Source organism: Chlorocebus sabaeus, chromosome 7 (assembly GCF_047675955.1).
Source record: "Chlorocebus sabaeus isolate Y175 chromosome 7, mChlSab1.0.hap1, whole genome shotgun sequence".
Classification (NCBI taxonomy): domain Eukaryota; kingdom Metazoa; phylum Chordata; class Mammalia; order Primates; family Cercopithecidae; genus Chlorocebus; species Chlorocebus sabaeus.
Genome location: NC_132910.1, coordinates 97,690,075 through 97,712,495, shown reverse-complemented (window position 1 = coordinate 97,712,495; position 22,421 = coordinate 97,690,075). Strand labels below are relative to the sequence as shown.

Genomic DNA, 22,421 nt, shown 5'->3' with positions numbered 1-22,421 from the left:
AACTTGATTTTATAGACTTGCCTTCCTAATTGCTCACCACTGTGGCACAGTGCATTTTCCAAAAAGGGCTGCAACAGTATCTCCCATGCCATATTTTTTTCTTACAATGAAACTTTGACACTCCCCTATCAATAGGTGGTTCTGTGTTCATTTGCCTTGAATCTGGGTGAACTTGTTATTACAGCAGAAGTGGATGCTATGTGACTTCCAAGGGTAGACCCTAAAACGGGATAAAGCTTCTGCCTGGCTTTTCTCTAAAATACTTGCCTTTGGAACCTGGAACTGCTACATAAGAAGTCTTAGGTTGCTATGATGTGAAGAAGCCTATGCCACATGAGGAGACCACATGTATGAGTTCTAGCAGATAGCCCCAGTTGAGTCCCAGCTAAGAGTTAACATCAACCGCTAGAAAAGTGAGTGAAGACACTTCAAGGTGATTCCTGTCCCTTATCATTGGGTTACTACAGCTTCTGAGTTTTCTCTGCAGAGGCTCCTGTCATCCTGGAGGAGAAAAAATCCATGCCTATCATACCCTGTCCTTATTCCTGACCCATGTAAAGTGTGAGATAAAGTTGTTTTAAACAACTTTTTAAAAGCAGTACATTTTGAAGTGATTCATTATATTGTTATGGCTGTGTGCTTTCTCAGGGCAGCTGTCTCCTTGTTGAGAATTGTTCTTATCATCTATCACATCTAAGGAAAAGCCTTTATTTGCGAGCAATAAGGCTTTTAGAAAACAGCAAGTATGAGCAATTTTCAATTATTGATAATAACAGGAAAGCAACACATAAACATTGGAAATCCGTAGCTATCCTAAAAATCTTTATTCTTTAATTGCAATCATGTCCCTTACAAAACTCTTACCAAAAATGCCAACTGAACCATCAATGCTTTTATCATATTTTATTCTTATCTACTTTGTGGTGCAGATACAGACAAATAATAAATTGGCCAAAAAGCAGACAATGGAGGAAAATAATGAGAGAAGCAACCTACAGAATCCACTCACTGAACATCATTCCTGAATAACACAGCTATAGCACTACATGTAGACATTCTCAACTAAGATGACAGACTGTGAATCTCTAATAATGTCTTAAAGGATCCTTTGAAAGATTTATTCTTTAAAATACAATTTCTACTTATTTCTTTTTGTAGTCCAAAATGACCACCCTGCCCCCACTGCCCATGACACGCCCGAAGCTTACAGCCTTAGCCAGACAGAAGCTGCCTTGCTCCTCCAGAAAAATTCCAAGGTACATGTCCCTGGTTTTTACTTATTTTCCTACAGAATGAATTTTCTGTAGTAAGAAATGTCAATAATGTATTTCAGAAAATAAAATCGTTTCAAAGGTAGAGAAAAATACCTTGTTATGTTGAGAATATTGAAATCTGCTGTTTCAAAAGGATTTATGAACCACATTCAAATACTGCAAATATATTTATTTATTTATTTATTAATCTAGTGGTTATTTCATCGTTTTATTTCCTATTGCAATTATATCATGGTTCCCATAGAGTTTTGGAGATAAGTTTCCTGTTTTAAATGTGTATGGAGAACAGAAAGCAGAAGCTTTGGGAATGAAAGGTGTAAAGCTTTTTTCTTTTTAAGGCAGAGTCTTACTCTGTCACCTAGGCTGGAGTGCAGTGGTGTGATCTCAGCTCACTGCAACCTCTGCCTCCTGGGTTCAAGCGATTATTGTGCCTCAACCTCCTGAGTAGCTGGGACCACAGGCATGAACCACTATGCCCAGCTAAATTTTTGTATTTTTAGTAGAGACAGGTTTTGCCATGTTGGCCAGGCTGGTCTTGAACTCCTGGTCTCAAATGAATGACCCACCTTGGCCTCCCAAAATGCTGGGATTGTAGGGATGAGCCACCATGCCCAGACTGAAAGGTGCAATGCTTTTAATCTATAAGGTTCCAAGGGCTGACTTATGTTTAGGAAGAAGGAGGGTAGAGCCTTACTTGTAGGGTAGATTGGAGGGCGTGAATCAGCTCCTGAAATGATGCTGGGGCCTGAAAATGCATCATCAAACTGCTGCGCCGATGAGTGACTGCTGAGCTACTCAAAGTGTCACTGAGGAAATGTAGGACAGAGAAACTGATACATTTTGTCATAATTATGAATATTAACTGATTGTGCTATTTTGAAATTGCCATTTATAATTCTATTGACTTTTTGTAATACACATATTATTTACCAATATAAATAGTTTGCATACATAGGTTTATTTTCTTTATATGACTACTTTTCCATTCCTGCAAGGTATAATGATCAAAGTATTAGAAGTCTTCTTTGTTCTCATGCCTCATTTTTAGTATTTCTTCTAGGAAAAACCAAATCCCCAGACCAAAATAAATACATTCAGCTAAACTAACATAAAAATTCTTTTAAAATACTAAATCAAAATTTTCTTTTCCTATAGCAGATAAATCTTTCAATGAATGTATAATTCATGTGTGTATACTATAATATATATACATATTTTTTGTTTTACTTTTGAATAATGTAAAATATTTATGAAGTCGGAAAAAGCTTATTCTTTCTGTCTTTTTAAAGGATTTAATTTATCTTTTGTTTTCAAGGTGAGCAAAAGCATAGCCAAATCTCATATCCATAGGATAGGATGAGTTTTAAAGAAAACTTTTTCTTGTATTCATTTCATTGAAGAAAAAGATTTTATCATACCCCCTAAAGGCAAAGTTTGTATCAACATTCTTTAATAGCTTCTGAATAAAACACTGATATTTGTTTAGTTCCATATCATCATAGTTATGAGAAGTTGATAGCATGCTTATTTTTAAAGGTGCAAATGGGTGTGAAGAATGAATGCACTACAAGTATAATATATTTTCAATAAGGGCTTCTTAAAATCATTTTGCACCTTGAAACTTTAGTAATTTGAGTTTTATGTGTGATTTAAAAAACTGTTCAAAGACCATTTCAGGACAAAATTGAGTAATGTTTGGGACAAATTCATGTTATACGTTTGAATCAAACAGGTGTTCTAGGCTCTGGATTCTGTGCCAAACAGTATATAACTTCAGCAGTTGGAAAGTTACACCACAAAAAAATATGAGCAAAGCAGAAGATCTTGTAAGCTTTGAGGAGAAGACTCTTAAGTAGAAAGTGAATTATTTCAAGGTGTTGGTGTTTTATTTGTTTACATACTGGGTTTAATATTCTTCCTTATCATTTTCCATTCAGGAAAGATAAAATTTTGAAATGATCAACCAACGACCTAACTCTATAGCTATTGCGTTTATTATATATTGTATTATACCCTGAACATTTCTGTTCTCCTAGTGGCATTTTACATGTTTGGTAGCTTTTCAACTTGTAAGGTGGTACTTTATTATTTCTTTCTATTTCATTTAGGTCTCAATTGATCAAAGAAAAAGATGACATAGATCATTATCTAGAGGTGAATTTCAAAGGATTGTCAAAAGAGGAGGTTGCTGCGTAAGTACAACCTTTAGAGGTACTTTAATATAAAGTTTGTTTCTTTTGTCTTGATTCTTTATTGAAATTTCAATTTTCCTGTGTAATATACTTTTTCATTGGAACATGGCATTTAAAAATTAAAGCTCATATTAAATAGTGATAAGTCATGTCTATTGATCTCACATATATCAAAGTCTTTAATTTTATGGCTCTCAAAATTCCCATATTTACCAAGATATTATACTATCACATTTGCAATATTTAGTTAAGTCTGTGCTATTAATTGCTTGTTAACCTTCGTTTTAAGATGTGTTGTCTCCGTGGGAAAGAAAAAAGCTTTAAGAAAAAGATTTATATATCTTTTCTCCTGGTGATTAAAGAAAAAGAAACACCTTACCAATGTACTAATAGTCTGCTTTTCCACCCAAGCGCTCACAAAGAGAACAAATGGATCATAGTTTATTGGTTAATTTTAAAATAATTCTAAATTGTCTAGATTTATTTTTTTTAGATGAACAATGCAAACTTTGACATTTTAATCGCCAGTTGGAGTCTAATTTATAGGATGAATAAAAGCAGAACAAAAAATCAATGTAAGTTAGTGAGAAATGAATAGAAACCTAGAATAATAGCTAAACAGGTTTAATATTTCTTACCTATACTTAGTGGCTCTGTTATCAGATATTTTCATGTAAGTATTGAAAAATGGAAATCTTGTAAATCTACACTTATCTGATGGAATTCATTAATTGTTTCAATTAAAATATTTTATGCAACAAATGTTCTTAAAAGATTCTCTCTATTAATATTGTCTCATGCTATGGGATTCTACTGAAAGAGTGTTGCTAATGATATTTTGGTGTGGGTTTCATATATTCTGAAGTTCTACGTCTCTTGGTGTTTTCCATTTTATCAGATATTATCTTTGTCAATTTATTCTGTCAACAACTACTTTATAGAATGACAAAATTTTACAGTAGCTGTAATCACTCACTTCTGCAGAACTCTATAGACTACTATGTATATGGTATGTGGGATTTTTGGTTAAATGCTATTCAGATGATTAATTCTTTAACTTTCCGTGATAGCCTGTTACATAAAATTAAAGGTCAATATTGTATGACAGTACAACTACTTCTTAAAAGAAAAATATATGTATGCCATATTTGGATTCTGATTTAAATATTATATCCAAATAGTTTTAATTGCCTTAAGAATTGGAATTAAATTAAAAACTAAACATGCTACACATAATTTCAACAAACTAGAAGTCCATATACTAAAAGTCTACTGACATTTAAGCTTTCAGTGCAGGCTGAAGAAAAATTTTATCTAAGACAATGCAAAATAGGCTATAGTGATGAGTATTCTCTTAATATTATTTTTCCACTAAAGGTACTGCCAAATTGATTTCAAACTCATCATTAAACTATTTGCAACACTAACACTGGGTAATTCTCAGTTCTTACTACAGTATTCTCCTTAAAGTTTCCTTCACTTCAGTGCTTTCTTAGACCAAAGTTCTTTCTGTAAGATAGTGGATGCAAATCATTAGTATGGAGATAGCTTGTACACAGGTCATTATTGTGCTTTTGATTGATATACATTCTAGACCTTGCTCTAGACAGACTAACTGAATAGCATAAAAAGGAGAAAATTGATGAATGATTTCAGCATCTCCCAGCAATGCCCAGCAGGTGCCGTGAAGAATTACGTGGAGTCTGTTAACCAAGGAATTACTGCATAAAACTCTTTATAGCCATTCAACCCTTAAAAGATAAATTGATCAACAAACATTTATTAAGTACTCACTTTATATCTAATACTAGGTTTTTCGCAGTGGGAGAGACAATGATATTTTATTGTAAAATACTTGGCCGCATCCTGGAACCTTAACATCTACTTGAGACAATAAGACCTATGAGCAGGAGACAAATATGAAATGATTGAGTGCCAACTGTACTGTGAGGTACAGCCTAGAGGTCAAGAAACAATCAGAGAAGACTAAGACAATAGGATAGAACTTCTCAAGGAAGATAGATTTTGAGTTTGGCTGCCTGTCTGGTAGCATTATAAAATTATCTAACTAGAAAGTCATAGATCTTCAGTATATGAAAATGTAATGGGTAGAAATGGAAGAATCAAATCAGGCAAAAACAATGTCTAAGATGTATCCTCAAATCCCTCTCTCTCTATTGCCTTATTCATGTCTTTAAGATGGTGATCAATATATTTGTGTATACTCATTAATACAAATGATGTACACTGGCTTTGATATCCCATAGTACACATACGCTCTGTGTCTAGTTTCAAAATAACCCCTCATCATGTACCTCAAAATATACCAACCTACTTATGTATAAACTCACACGCTCTGACTTCCCCCCCAATGTGATGGGTGGAGAGTTCCTACTGTCATCTAAGTATGGTCCCTCTGCTGTGCTTCCTCTTATCCCCTCTTACCTGCTCCCAAGACTTCCTCCTGCAGTTAAATTTGTTTTTCTCCTACACCATCAATTTCTCCATTTTCATTGGATCAGTCTCACTGGTATTCATTTCTACTCAAACATTTTTCTTGACATTATCCCCTTCCAGGTTCTACCCCATTTTTCTCTACCCAAGACAGCAAACAAAAGTGCTGTCTTAATATTTTCACGTTTCATTTTTGCCTCAGTTGACTCTAAATAGGTTTCCAGCCCCCATACTTACTGAAATGCCTCTTTAAGGTCACCCATGACCTTTAGTTTTATCACACCTAATAGTTATGTTTCTGTTCCCAGCTTCGTTGATGTCTTCACAGCATTTGACCGAGTTGAACGCTCTCATCTTCTTGAACATTGTGTGCTTGTGACTTTCAGGATGCCATTTTTCTATGGTTTTCCTCCACACTGGAACACTTCAGTCTTCTTTGCAGGCTGGTTTCCTCTTTCCAAAATCTCAGTGGTGAGGTGTCCAAAGGCTGGGTCCTAGGTGCACTTCAGTCACACTCTCAACCTGGACCCAGTCTTACAGCTTTAAACATTAGCAATAACCCGATGGCTACTTAATTTATAAATCTAGCACTGACCTCTCTACCAAGTTGAAAGTTTTTAGATCCAATTGCCTCCTTGATGTGTCTACTTGGATATATCACAGACATTCGAAGGTTATAAAACCCAAAACTGGACTCTTGCTTCACCCCTACTCCTCTCCTATCCCCAATATTCTTCCCACAGCCTTTCCTCAATTCAGCAAATACCATCAAGGCAGCCTTGAGTTTTACCTTGCTTACTACTACTACCCTCTAATCCATCAGTATGCCCGATCAGATACAACTCCAAAATATATCCCGTGTTCATCTCCCAGTCTTCATTGCAGAGCTGCCATCATGTCTGCTAAGATCGCTTAAATGGTCATATAACTGCTCTACCCACACCCACTCTCACTCCACCACACTCCTCCTGCTAGAGTGGTCTTTTGAAAACATTAAATCATGACATCCCCCTGCTTAAAATCTGCCAATAGCTTCCCATTCTTCACCTGGCCTGAAGCTGTGCATGGTCTGGACTTTACTGAACTCTCTGACCTTCTCTCTCTTTCTCCCCACCAGTCTCTACTCCCGAAGTGGCCTTATTGCTGACACTTCTTATGCAGGTGACAACTTGATGTGACCTCCACAGTGAGCCGTTCCTTGACCTCATAATAAAATGTAAATGAGTAAGGAAGCAGGGTAAGCTAACATATAGTTGTCACTGGAATGGCCAAACCCAAGTGATGGGAGTGTATTTTACTTTGGAATGGATAGAATTGTTCAAAGGCAAAGGGCTTCTGGGTTTTGTATCATCTACCTTCACAGAAGAAATTTCAGTACGCTTCATTACTTTCTAAGTGACTAGATTATTGTTGTGCCTTATAGGTTCATTTAAAACGATCAAATCCATTGTATTCACATTCCGTATTTGATAATGATGATTTGACTTTAAACTACAAAGTCAAATTTGACTTAGCAGTGAACTTCAAATGGTTCACTGCTACTATCTAACTGATCTTTAACAAGTACAGACAGTCATGTCAGAAGAGTTTCTGTGCGTCGGGTTTTTAATTCTGTATAATATTATCAGAATGCATTATTGTTTCCAAAAAGAACTTAAAATATCACTTATTATCATATCATAATTACTTTGAGTAGCTAAGTAATAAAAGAGTCATTTATAGATTCAAATAAACATTTCTAGAGGGCAATTTACAGATTTAGCTATGTATATGAGGAAACAAAATCATCTGGGGACAGAGTATGTTAATCTGCTCAATATTATTTTCTGCTTCAGATATCAAGTTCTATTATATGGAAGAATATATTTGGTTCAAAATTGTGTGCATCTCTAAGATACTACTTTCTTTCCAAATATCTTATTTTTAGTATCATCAGTGGGTGTTTATTGAACATCACTTTGTCAGCAAGCTCAGTGGCAGTTAGGACTGTTTGTTACTATACTCAGTGAGTTTGAGCTGTAAAGAAACAAAGAACAATTTACTTTCATATCTTTTAAAGCCTTTTTCTCCTGCCTCATTTTGAATTGTATTGTACTTACTCAAAGTAAATTAGTGTTTTGCCAGTCTACATTTTTTTTTTGCAGACTAGGTTTTTATCTTGAATTTCAAAATTTTCATCCAAAGGCGCTTTTATGAACTACAAATATACTTTTTATATGCAAATCTAGCTTCTGGATTTGCACAATGCCTTGGCATTCTAAACATATGGAGCAAGATGAAGCCCATGTATTTAAGATATAATATTTCATAATTCTTTATTGGAAGTTAGATCCTTTCAAATGTGCTCTTCCTCTGCTTAATTCATTTTTGTTTACTTTTGAAATTTTTTATGAAATCATTTTGGTTTCTCTTAAAACAGTTTGCTGTTTGGTAAAGTAATAAATTAAATTCTCTATGGAGGTTTGCAAATTAACTTCCTGAAGAAACCAGTTGCCAAGCAAATGTTTACATGACTAATCTCCAGATGAGACAGAGATAGGTGGGCAAGAGAAGGAAGAACCCGTTTCTTGCTAGGAAAGAAGATTTTGGTGTTCCAAAATGAAGAGAAAATTTCTTTCTCATGAATATTTTTTAAAAATAAGTGATTACAGAGAATGCAGATGGAAAGAGAGAAGAAATTGTCACTCCTTTTTGAAAAAATTCTGGCATTGTCTTCTAGATCAGATCTCTAGCATGTGAAACCAGGAATGAAAAGACCGTTTTGCCATGATTTAAAAGAAAAGAAAGAGAAGGAAGGGAAGAAGAAGAAAAAATGGAAAGAAGACGGGGGAAAAGACTGATATCAATAAAGTTTAAAATTGGGGATTTTTAAAAATGTAGTTGGAAGGAGATTTTTGAAAAACAAAACAAGACTGAATAAAACAACAATGTTCACTAGGTGCAAAAAATGGTCTCAAATTTTCACCAAAACCAAATATAGAGATAAAAGAAAAGATTTCAAATGTCAACAGAACATAGAAATGCCAATTTTTTACGCATTTATATCTTTGTGTCCCTTAGGAGTTTGCTTTAAAATACTATTTTCACATATGGTGTTTAAGCTTACCAGCTCTAATAGACGTTTTTAAAAAATGTCTGTAAGAGGAAACCATGGGAGTCATGACTTGCAGCTCTGGCTATTAGAGGAGCTGATTCCTTCTGCAGTTGAAAACTTGGCTTTGTTATGTAATACCTGTATTGTCTTAAGGAGGCTACCTGCTTTCTCTCATCTTTGCTTTCCACAACTATTTGGAGAGCATAATAACAAGAAATTCTTATAGGACTTAAATGAGTTTCTCTATGTGAAACACATGTAGATGACACTCAATTGAGACTATTATTAATTATCATTGCTCATTTTTCTTTGGCTTTTAAGCATTTATTAGTAGTATAAATAGCCTAAATATTTTGCATTAACTTTATGTGTTGATGTGTGTAGTGATATTAATTTATCATTTCTCTTTAAATACCTTTTTGTTGTACTAAGTATCATTTTCATCATGTCCTAAAGGCAGAGTTTTAAATAAGATATATTTCAAACTTATAATACTAATCAATGAGAGGACTTTTTATTTTTATAGAGACAGGGACTCACTATGTTGCCCAGATTGAACTTGAACTCCTGGCTTCACGCAGTCCTCTCACCTCAGCCTCCCAAAGTGCTGGCATGACAGCTGGGAGCCATCGTGCCCAGCCAGTTTCTAAAGAAACTTTCAAGTTGCAATAAAAACTTTTCAGAAATGTACAGATAAACTCACAGTTTTAGAAATACACAGAATATAGCTAGAGGATGTGGTTTTTCCTACAATAGCCCATAAACCTATAAGAGCAAAATGTACTTCTCTATTTAAAAACCATTTGGGAAATTCCTTTTTCAGTGTGATAGGACAAAGTGATAAATAAAAAAAGATAAAAGGAGACAAGCACACAGGTACCACAGAGGATGAATCAGCCAGAACTGTCAGTCGGTGGGATAAACAATGATCCAGCCACATCACTCTCAATGTATGGGGCAGGATGGTTTTATTATGTTGTGTTTTGTCTTTGATAGTGTGTTCTTTCTGTATTAAGAAAACAGGGAAGATTAAAAACTATTTAGACCCTTTTCAAGTCTCCATTATGGCCAAAAAACAATCCTTAAAATTACTGAGGTTACTGCAACTATGGAAAAATCATCTCCCTGGCCTATATCCGTATCCTGTTCTGTTTTCTATGTTGGAAATTGGAGATGTGGTAATAACCAGTGTCACCATCTCACTGTTTAAAGCAAAAGCAAGTTATGGATTCACAAGAATTCTTTTGCTTCACCAGGGTTTCCACAGATATTACCAGACTAGGCACTTTTCTGGGAAGCATAATCAGGTGATGCCCACCTCCAGATTAGAAGGGAACAGCATTATCATTCTCTTTTGTTTTTATTTTTTTCATTCTCTTTTAAAATAAAAGCATTTAAATGTCTAGTTATAAGAAATGAAAATGAGAATATAAGTTTGTAGGAGATACTTTTTCTTGATAGTTTTTATTATTTGGAAGCTTTTAAAACTTCATATTTGTATTTCAGTGACTCTCTGAGACCATTTAAAATATGATCACCCTTTCTTTGATCTAGGAAGGCAACTTATCAAGATATATATGTGTGTGTGCGTATATATATATGCACACACACACACAAATATATGTAGTGTGTGTGTCTATAAATATATATAGTATGTGTGCATATTATGTGTATATATGTGTGTGTATTAACATCTTCAAGCTCTGTGCTTTAACTATTAATCCCAATTTTCTACATATCACTATATAAAAATCTTTCAATATACTTTAAGTGCTTGTCTTCAAGCCGAAGTGCAAGCATGTTAAGTCGAATTAAATACAGGCATACCTTCTTCTCTTGCAATTTGCTATATTGTACATCAGAGATACTGTATAGCCAGAAAACCCAGATAGAGAAGCTTCTTCCTCTTCTTCCCTGCAATCTACACAGTGCAGGCAAAACTTGACAGTTCCTTCATAAAAAGAATATCAGGGACACATCACTAATTCAGGTGTCAGATTTACATTAACCAACATCAGTATATGCATGCAAACCTTGACGCAACAAAGAAAAGCTCCAGAAAAATAGCCTACATATTTTACTGTCAGAAGGGCTGTGGAGGCATCCTTAGGCCAAGTCTGTTGACTTAGACATGTATATAAAATTAGGTTTTCTTATTTAACTAGCTTGCCTATATTGCTTTTCATGGAAGCATCCTGTTTTTCCTACTTTAGGTAAATTAAATTTGTAAGGAAGAAGCTAAAATACTGAAATACTAGCTGACATGGGGATGATAAAATAATTGGCCACTATGAAAAGGACAGACTGTCTGGGGACAAGGGCAAGGCATGACTGGGCCCTGCAGCCACCCTTTTCAGTGTATTTACATTGTGTTGAAATTAAATAACAGAATTCCTAACAAAGCATTATTTTGTTGACCTTACTCTATTTCATATGGCAGGGAAATAAGTCATATATTTTAGAAAAGTTTTAATTGTATGTTTTGCTTTATTAGTTTTTGTTTTAGTCTAGGTTTATACATTGAAAGATTTGTATTATTAGGAAATTTACCAATGTTGATTGCCTCTGTCCTTAAATTAATAAAAATTTTTATTAATTTACTTATTAATTAATTACTATAGTATCTTCCAAACTCTTAGATGATCAATAAGAATCTTTCCAAATCTCTTTTTTGCTTCTTGGATTTTTTAAAATTCCCTTCACATTGTTCCTAAGGGCTCAGAAGTTATTTGGTCAGAATAATTTCCAAAAAGCCTAAATTTTCTTCTAAGTATACTAGGAAACCTTTGGCTCATTTTAATATGCAGGGAAATGATATGCTGTCACTTTAGTTTAAAGGGATCATTCAAGGCTGCTGGGCTCTGTGGATATTTGACTGGGGAGCACCCCGAGCAAAAGATGATGGTGGCTTGACTAGGGCAGATGTAGTGGAAATGATGAGAAATGGTTTAATTTAGAATATATTTAAGTGATAGTGAGATCAGAGCTTACCCATACAGTAAACATGGGGACTAAATAAAGCAATAGATAAAAAATGACTCCTTCTGAACTGACCCAAGCAACTAGAGAGATGTCTTGTTCACTGCTGAATCTCCAGCACCTCTAACAGTATCCACATAGTGGACACTCAAGAAATACTTTTTAATTAAGGCCAGCCTCATCCCAGCCCATGCATACTGTTTCCAGTTTAATTCCTTCCGTTCCTGCTTTGAAATTCATCTTCTTGCAAAAATAATAGTAATGACTAATATTTGTAGAGCACTTTCTATGTTTCAGGAATTATTTTAAGTGCCTCATATGTGTTCATTCATTTAATTCACAAAAAGAATTTATTAGTTCAATTTACAGCTAAGAATTGATGCACAGAGATATTAAGTAACTTTCCCGAGGACACACAGATAACAAGTAGAAGAGCTGACTTTGAATCTATGCAGTCTGGGTCTAACACTCATTCTTGGAGCATTATACCATTCTGCCTCTGAAAATACTCAGGTCTTCATTATTCTGTTTTCTCTCATCTCTCATTCTTAGTGTATTTCCATTCTCTTGGCCTAGAATGATTTTTCTCCTAATTGTCTCATGACTCTTACTCATTCTTAAATGGCTCGACTGTATTAGATAAACTTGCTATAATCTTGTAATCTACAGTACACTTATAGTACTATATTGCCATTGCTAGTATAATTGTTTCCTATACTAGACTACAAGCTTCAAGAGAGCTGTGGCCATTGCTGCTCTGCTCATATGTGCATCCTTGGTACTCTGCTCATACAGTGCTTAGCTCACCTCACAGGAATGAGAACCCATGATCTTTTACCCCTTCATAGCCTTGCACATGTATTCTGCCTGGAAAACCCTCTGCTTTTTCTCATACTTTGTGTACTGGGCAAGCTTTTATTTATCTTCCAGCCTCGACTTAACTGTTTCCTGCTTTGTGAGGCCTCCTTTGATCCACTTGGTAGAGTGCGGAGCTCCTGTTTGAACTATCTTGATGGCCATTGACAGTCATGTACAAGTGTTTTATTTCCCTTTTATTAATATTTAACATACTGTAGTATGTTCTATACTATGTATGTATGTACTATGTATGTATGTACTATAGTATGGTTAGTATATAGATTGTGACTCATTAGTGGGTAGTGATTGTGACTCATCAGATTGGGGATCATGGCCAGGATTTAAGAAATGGAAAGAGAGTGTAGACAAATAGGATAGAAAAAAACGCATTGCATAGAAGAAACCTAAATATTGGGAGGCTGCCATGTGTAATGGAATAGAGCATGAATTTTTAAACCGTGCTCTCTGGACTTTAGTCCCAGATTTACTCTCATTGACAAAGTATCTAGTTGACTTTGGCGAAGTTACTTAACCTTTCTGTACTTCAGTTACCTAATCTGAAAAAAATAAAGATAATGATAATAGGGCCTGTTTCCTAAAATAGTTATAATTAATTGAGTTAATAATTATAAACCGATTGGAACATTTTGCATATTTGTACTTTTAAACATTGGTTTAATATATTACACACACATTTATACATGTGCTGAATTGCAATGTAAGTATCTGGTTTTGTTTTTTGTTTTTGTTTTTTTTTGAGATGGAGTCTTGCTCTGTCGCCCGGGCTGGAGTGCAGTGGCGCAATCTCGGCTCACTGCAATCTCCATCTCCCAGGTTTAAGCAATTCTCCTGCCTCAGCCTCCTGAGTAGCTGGAATTACAGGTGTGCGCCAGCACACCCAGCTAATTTTTGTATTTTTTCTTAATGTGAGTTGTCATAAGGAATGAACTCTGCTCTAGACTGGAGTCTTTGAAAGCAGGGATTGTGTTTTCGACTTTTAGGCCTTGGACTTACATAAAATAACACTTCTTTGCTTGTTGACTTTCTTTCCAGAATAGATTAAAGAAACTTAAAGTTCAAACTTTGTAGGCTGGACATGGTGGCTCACGTCTGTAATCCCAGCACTTTGGAGGTCGAGGCGGGCGGATCACCTGAGGTCAGGAGTTCGAGACCAGCCTGGTCAACATGGTGAAACCCTGTCTCTACTAAAAATATAAAAATTAGTCAGGCATGGTGGCACACACCTGTAATCCCAGCTACTCAGGAGGCTGAGGCAGGAGAATCACTTGAACCTGTAAGGCAGAGGTTGCAGTGAGCTGAGATTGCGCCATTGCACTCCAGCCTGGGTGACAGAGCAAGACTCTGTCTCAAAAACAAAAAAACAAAAAACAAAAACACCAAAAAAAAAAAACAAAAAACAAAAAAAAACCTTTGTATTATACAGCTGTCAGATTATAACTAGAAAATAGAAAGCAAATAAATAAAGTATGTAAATACACTCCCCAGTGGAATTACTATAGTTACTATGAGGGAACATTAAGTTTCTCTTTCAACTTCTGGGTAGACTGGGCAAAAAGGAAGATGTGAAGGACTACAGAAGTCACAATACCTGATGAAAAGGCATACATCAGTTCTTTAAGAGACAAGCTTTTTCCTGATACTAAGCTCCAAAAGAAAGTTATCATATAATCTTATGTAAGAAAAATTTGCACACCTAATGCAACCAAATAGTTACTTAGACAGCTTGTCATAAATATTACATCTTTCCATTAAGTTTTCTTTCAAACAAGATAGTAACAGGTTAAATAAATGATTGCTGTGTGTTATTCTCTGTGTTAAGTGGTCTTTACAACAACCCTATGAACAATAACCCTTGTTATTACTCCCAGAGACCAAGGCATGGAGAGGTTAAGTAATTTGACCAAGGCAACCTATTGTTATAAAGAAGCAGAAGCAAAGCAGTAGGAAAAAAGATGGTTCAAAGAGAGGAAGGAATGAATAAGCTGGAAAGAAAATGGATGACATACATTTGAAATCAATTTTCAGACTTTTCTGGTATTTCCAGGACTGCCTTGGATCCAGAACCTGCCTTGGGTCTCAGTTCTACCGGAACTCAGTTGTTCTGCAATCATGATTCAGATTTCCATGAAATCATTTTATTCAAGCTTGTCTGAAACAATTTTTTATCCTACAACCAAAGTAGCCAAAGAAATGCATTGCTGATTAAGGGAATTGTTTTCTCAAAAGTTAATTTGGCTTAAGGTTTTTCCACATTAATGTCAAGGTCAAGATAAGTGACTAATCTCATTTCTTTTCTATGTTTGAAATGGCCACACAGAAGTACAAAGGATAATAAATTCTTACCATAATAAGAAAGGAGAGAAAACAAATTAGAGATCTCAGAATTTCAGAAATGTTTTCAGAAAGCAGTTGAAATATCACTATAGAAAAAAATGATATTTTATAATGATAAAAGGAGTTGGCCCATCAAGAGGACATAAGCCTAAATGTTTGTGCTTCTGATAACAGAACTTCAAAAAACGTTGAACCAAAACTGATAGAAAGAAGAGAAGTAGAAAAGTCTATAATTTTAGTTGGAGATTCCAACATCACTCTCTCAATAATTGGTAGAAAAACCAGTAGGAATATAGAAACCTTCAACAACGCCTTTAATCACCTTAAGTAATTGACACTTATGGAGTATTCCACCAAACAACAGTAGAACACATTATGTTCAACTGTGCATGGAGGATTTATCATAGTAGATTATAGTCTGGGCCATAAAACAAATTTTAACATGTTTAAATAATTTAAATCCTTTCAACTATGTTCTCTTACAAGAATGAAATTAAGTTAAAAAGGATAGCAGAAAGAGTTTTGGAAAATCTTCCCAAATTGGAAAGCAAGACAACATACTTCTAAATAACCCATTAATCGAAGAAGAAATCACAAGTCAAATTAGAAAATATTTTAACTGAATGAAAAAGAAAACACAGCATATCAAAGTTTGTGGGATACAGCTAAAGCAGTGCTTAAAAGGAAATTTATAGCATTAAAATGCTTGTATTAGAAAAAATGTAAATATCCAAAATTAATTTTCTAAGCTTTCGTTTTCAAAAACCAGAAAAAGAAAGCCAATTAAAGTTAGTAGAGAAAAAGGAATAGTAAAATGAGAGCAGAAAACAAACAAACAAACAAAAGCAATGAAACTAATGATGGTTTTTTGAAAAACAAATTGATCAACCATTAGTCAAACTGATCAGAGAAAAATAGAAGACACAGTTTACCAATTTGGGAAATGAAAAGGGACACATCATTACAGATTACACAAATATTAAAATGTTATTAGGAGATAAACTTCATGCTGATAAACTCAACGACTTAGATGAAATGGCTAAATTTCCCAAAATACACTGCCAAAGTTCACTTACATAGAAACAAATAACAGAAGAGATTTATATTTATTAAAGACATTAAATTTATAGTTTAAAAAATTTCCTACAAAGAAAATTCCAGGCCCATGTGGCTCCACTAATGAATTTGCCCTAACATTAGGGGAAGAAATAATGACAAACTCAACACAAACTCTTCAAGAAAATAGAAGACGAAGAAACACTTCTTAACTAATTCTGTAGCAAATAATATGATTAAGCAGCTGAAAGATCTTCATGATAATGTTAATATAAACCTATCACATATATTAGGGTTAAGGAGATGATCAGGAAATTGCGATTTAAGTGTATTAAGTATATTCTTAAATGCAGAAAAGTAATATAGCACATGCTATGTATGTGTTATTTGTTGGATATAAAATATTAATCTAAAAAAATAAAACCAGTAATACTTGCAAATCAGTTGTCCTAAAAACTTTCCCCTGAATTGAAACGCTCCTTTTATTAAATGCCAGATTTTCATGTGTGTATATGAGGCATACACCTTTACACATACATATACATATATATTCTGTCATATTAATTTATTTGCCTTTTCTTATATTAGTGCCACTAATGTTTTTATCAATATAGTTGAAATGCATTCTTATATCTGGCAGAAAGTCCCTTTTGTTCCAAATGAGAAAGTTTTTCTTGTATATTCACTGTTTTATATGAATTTTAGAATAATCTTGTCAAGAGTTGGGGAAATATCATTAAGATTTTATTGGGATTGTGCTAAATTCATATGTTATTTTAGGAGAACTGACATTATTAAAATACTGAGTCCCACATTAACAAGAACCTTTCATTTCAATTGTGTTAAATAATAGCATTGACATCGCTTCACATTCCTGGCTTCAGTGAAGACGATTCTAATGTATCCTAAACAGAAAAAGCCTTTTGCCATAGGTTTTTTAATAGATACACGTTACCAAGATAAAGAAGCTTTTTTTTAGCCATTTTTCTTAATCATGTGTGAGCTTTGAACATTGTGAAATAATTTTCTTGCACCTACTAGATTATTATAAAGTTACTAGGGTTTCTATTTTGAACTATTCTTCCAATTCTGAGATAAACTCACGATGGTTTCAATTTATTGACTTCTGTGTGTGTGTGTGTGCACGCACGTGTATGTGTATATGTGAATTTTGCATCTAAATCATAATGATATTGAGCAGTGGTTTTTATTTTCTCTTGCTACACTTTAAGGTTTTGTAAAATTGACTAAAGAATTTTTATCTTATTCAATTAAAAGTGAGGGCAAATTAAAATTTTTTTCAGATAATGCAAGGACCTAGACACATCTCTTTCTCTGCAGTCTTTCTGGGCCCTCCCCCAGCAAAAGAAATTACAATGGTTACTTGTATTTTGTAAAATCGACCGAAGAATTTTTTATCCTTTTCAATGCTCTAGGGCATTTTGGATGAAATGGGAATTTCTTATTACTGAAAATTTGGTAGAACTCCCATGTGAAACTGAATAGTTTTTCTCCTTTGGTGAGAGTAGGGGTCAGGGGAAAGGGGTTAGGTAGGTCTTATAATTAGTCTTCTAAATCTTCTCCAGCTAATTGTTATTTTTGAAAAATAAGTGCCTGTTTATGCAAAATTTTATATTTACTGCAATGAAGTTTAACATGATATTTTCTAATAATGTTAAAGTCTCTTCTATATTTCTTGAAATATTCTCTATATCTTGAAGGTAGTGTAAAGATAATGATGGCTAATAATACGGGGCCTAGGGTTGGACTGCCTCTGTTGATGAACGAGCTCCATCACTCACAGGTGTGTGATCGTCACCTTGTTAATTAAACTCTTTGTGGCGTAGTTTTCTCATCTGTAAAATGGAGATTAAAATGATAGCACCTATCTCATAAAAAATGTTGTCAAGTTAAATAGGCTAATTACATGTAAAGTATTGAAAACAGCACCTGTCACATCATTAAGCATACAGTAAAAGTTAGCAGTTACTATAATTATAATTAGAAGCCTTTTCCGTTCATGCTGCTATTTTTAGTGACTATCCGTTTTTGTTTTTCTTGGTTATGCTTGCACAGATATCTCTGTCTTTTCACGTAACCAGTTCGTTTGTTTTATGGGTCAACTTTTTGGTCTCTCCTTTATCATTTTATTAATTTACTGTTAATATTTTCTTCTCAGTTTTTTATTTAGTATTATTTCATAATATTTATTTTGTTAGGATTTTTTCTATCATCCTGAGTTGAAAGCTAGCTTCTTCACTAGTATCAGTTGCTCCTGTTTTTCAGAAAATGCACTTAAATCTATAGCTTCCTTTTTAAATATGATGATAACTTCTTTTTTCTTTCCATTCTAAATATATGAAAATTTCCATACTGGTTTCACATTTAAGCAAATAATAAACTTGGAGTGTATTTCTAAATTTGCAGGTGAATAGTTTTTGGTGTTTGCTTTTCTTTTTTTTGTAGGGGATCCAGGATTGGGAAGTAAATCTTCACTCATGCTTAGTAAGTGTGTCATGGATGTATATCCATGGATGTGTAGTAAGTGTATCAATTTACAAAATTCCTGGTGTGACCAGTACTTGGCCAGATTTTATAAATATTTATTTTTTTGAAAAATAAGTATATATTCTCTATTTAATTTGGTAGATAGTTCTCTATATAAAAATCTCTCACAATATAAATATTAGCGTGAGGCTGTTATTTCAATCAAGCTAGGCAATTACTGTTCAAATACTTTTCCCTCTACTTTATCTGTAAGTTTCTGGAAAAAATATTAAAATCAATGTCTTCTCTTTCTTCTGTTAATTTTATGTATTTTAAGCTATATTATTAGGTGCATTGTTTCCTACCTGCTATATTTTTCAGTAAATTAATCTATTTATAAATTTGATATTATTATACTCCTTTAATGTTTTCTGCCTGAATTGTATTTTGTTTAATACTAATAATATTATACAAGTTTTCTTTTTGTTGGAATTTGCATTATTTTATGGGAATACAAAAGAAAAATATTCTTGTTCTCTACCTACTAATCTATTTTATACTTTTTAAAAAAAGTTTAAATCCAAGGCTCTTTTATTTCATCTTCTTGCAAATACTTTCTTTTGTTATTGCAATGTTCTTATTGATATACTTTTTTATTTACTAATTCTATATTCTTAGTTATAACTAGTAATTTTCTAAATGTTTAGATAGCTGCAATAAAATTAATATCATATTCAAGAAAACAAGATCTTTATATACAGATGTTTCCTGATGAAAGAATCAAAATGATCCATTGACTTTTTGTTTTTATTGATTTAGTTTTTATTATGTTCTGGAAGTTTCTTGTATACATATAGTCTGTGAAAACTCCTGGTTTCACTGTTCACGTGCACAGTGCACACTTACTTTGCAACAGTAATTAAAAGCACATACTATGAAAGATTTGTTTACATAACTTACAGTTTGGTAGTCATCTTTTAAGCATTCAAGTTTGATAGGGAAATACATTCTAATTTTATTTTTAGATAAGGGGAAAATCAAAATATGTTGAGTCAAATGAGGAACTGTTTCTATCATAGAAACTTAAAAACCCAAAGAAGAAATGAGATCAACCGCTGCTCTTAAGTAGTCAGAACTTGACATTTCTCTTAAGATAAATTACACAGATTTATCACCTAAGAAATATAGGATATTTATATATAAAAATATAGAACAGAATCAGTCTAAGAATCATTTGGTTTCTTTTAAAAAATTTTATCAAAAAAGGGATGCAAGAGAGTGTAGTTGACGGAATACCAATGATTGATTTGTAAAAGAGAAGTTTTATAAGTGTATATTTTTTCTCATGACAAAATATCATTACTTCACTAGAAGACATGCCATAGTAAGAGAAATATACATGTAGTTTTTGTTTATTTACCCTTACACTATCATCCATTACATTACTGAAAAGAGCATGAATAATGTTTTGTTTTCATTTTTAATTTATGTGATTTTTCCCTTTGTATGTTAAACCTGTTATATTTCTCTTTAAAACTGGTCATGTTTATAGCTCAATGTATACTATTTTTCTTGCCATTATTTTTAATATGTTTAAAGTATTTTAAGGAAATATATGTTTAGAGGGAGCAACATTAGAATATATATGACAAAACTATAGGTGTAAAGAATTGATTGTTTTACCTTTCTCAGAGAAAGCTCCTCATGTAGTTAATATGAAAGGTTTTTTCTTGAAAAGGTTAAAAAAGTTCTAATCAACTTTTGTACATTATGTAGAACTTCATTTTCTAAACTCTGCAAAAGAAAGTTTCATATTTAATGGGGAATCATGAATTATTCCATTTATTATCTACTTCCTCCTTTCAAAGACATGATCTGGATAAAAGGCGGGGTGAATAATTTCAAAAAATACAATACATTTTTAATGGGAAGGTGCAAACTACAGATTCTCATGACTATTAGCAAGTGTAGAGGAAACAGAATTTTACTTGCAAAACTCGTCAAACTCTTGCAAAGATAAAATGTATGACATACTTTAGTAAAAAAAAAAATGCAGTGAGCTGAAGTTTTCTTTATAATGCAACTTGTTTTTACTAAGTTTGCCCTTTATATTCTCTAGCTTTTCATTTTTATTAAAAGTTTGATATTTCCCTGAATGTATATGGAAAGTTGATAGTTCTTTTATTTATAATGCTGTATAGAAAGCTAAAGGAAAATTTTAAATGATGTTATTTCAGAAAAAGTTTTCCAAACAAAATTTCAAAAATTGCGGAGGGTATCATAGAATTATGTTTCAAAAAACAGAGTGTCAGTGTGAAAATGGGTGGTTTTAAAAAGAAGAACACAACAGAGTGAATATCATATTCTGTATTTTGTTAATATAAATATTAATTTAGACAAAAATGATCATTTGATGAATAAGCATGATTAAATTTACATGTATATTTAGTCCACTCTTTGTAGACCTGTGATATGAAGCTCATTTTTTGTTTCCCTCCTCTTTTCCGCATATTTTTTTCTTATTTTAGGATACAGAATATACCAGAATTGTATTACTCACTTGAATTTATTTTGTATCGTTATAACTCAATTTAAAAACTAAGATTATTTCCAGGGTTTATTTTTCAGCTTAAGTTTAACTGGTTTTTCTATAGTAGAGAAGTACAGTGTAATCTGAAAGAAAAGAACAAGAATCCACATGATTTCTGCAGTTAGCCAAAGGTGTTTGGAGTCAAGTGTTGTAATCCTGGCTTGAAAATACTGTCCCTGAAAAATTATGCTTTCACAATGACACTCATTTCATATCTTTCCATGTGGAATCTTTGGCTTAACATTTTTCTACACAAATTATTTTGTATAAAGTTTGAATTTCTCAAAGGAGTTTGCAAGTAATAAGACTTTTATCAAAATCACATGTGTAATTAACCTCATATAAGGAGCTTTTCTTCCTATCCTTTTTTACCAGACTACTAAAGAAGTTTTCATTAAAGGCAGTTACTTTTTGTGAGATCAACAAATGTTTCTAAAACAAACAGTAATTTTTTAAGTTTTAAAAATGTGTATGTTTGAGGCTTTTCGATAAAGAAAATGAATGATGCTAAAGTGCTGTGCGACAGTTACCATAGGTAACTATTTTGGTAATACTTTCTATTGACTGATAAATAGTTTATCCATTCCTAGTTGATAACAATTACTGTACTTCAAATATTTGATTAAGTGGAAATCACTTGAATAAATCACTTTGAGCAGGTGGGCACATTAAAAAAAAGGCCTTTATGTTATTAAGGAAATTATCTAAAGTTATTGTAAATATTGTAGTCCTGTACTATTTGCTAAATAAGCATGATTTCCTCTGATATTTGTCAATCACCAAAGAAAACACTGTTTGGTTTATAAACATTTGTTGATCTCACATAAAGTGACTGCCTTTAATGCAAAACATCAGTTCTATCAAAATAGAATCTGTGAAATAACTTCTGTCCCATTCTACACAAATATTGCATAACTTCCAAAATATAATCACCCATGTTGAATTGAATTCTTATTGGACTATTGAGAGAATCTTTACTGATCAAATGTTTAGATATTTTTATTATTCATTGAAAGGGTTATATTAGTGATAGTACTATTTATAAAATACCAGAGGATAAACTTTATTCCTATTGTTTTTTT

At 33.1% G+C, this 22,421-nt stretch overlaps 1 protein-coding gene and 1 long non-coding RNA gene across 4 annotated transcripts in view; one reads left to right on the top strand and one right to left on the bottom strand.

Moving 5' to 3' along the window:
* The window catches only part of LOC140712106 (uncharacterized), a 41,425-nt gene extending 34,377 nt beyond the window's left edge, over positions 1–7,048 (bottom strand). Inside the window, exon 1 of the long non-coding RNA XR_012093556.1 lies at positions 6,711–7,048. This is a non-coding gene — a long non-coding RNA (uncharacterized lncRNA). The remainder of the gene's footprint in view (positions 1–6,710) is intronic.
* Positions 1–22,421, top strand: part of TTC29 (tetratricopeptide repeat domain 29) — a 254,589-nt gene that overhangs the window by 4,690 nt on the left and 227,478 nt on the right. For all 3 annotated transcript variants that reach the window (XM_037992745.2, XM_037992737.2, XM_037992744.2), the window contains 2 exons: positions 1,159–1,256; positions 3,383–3,466. In XM_037992745.2, coding sequence (XP_037848673.2) covers positions 1,165–1,256; positions 3,383–3,466 — 176 coding nt within the window. In that variant the 5' untranslated portion in view covers positions 1,159–1,164. The remainder of the gene's footprint in view (positions 1–1,158; positions 1,257–3,382; positions 3,467–22,421) is intronic.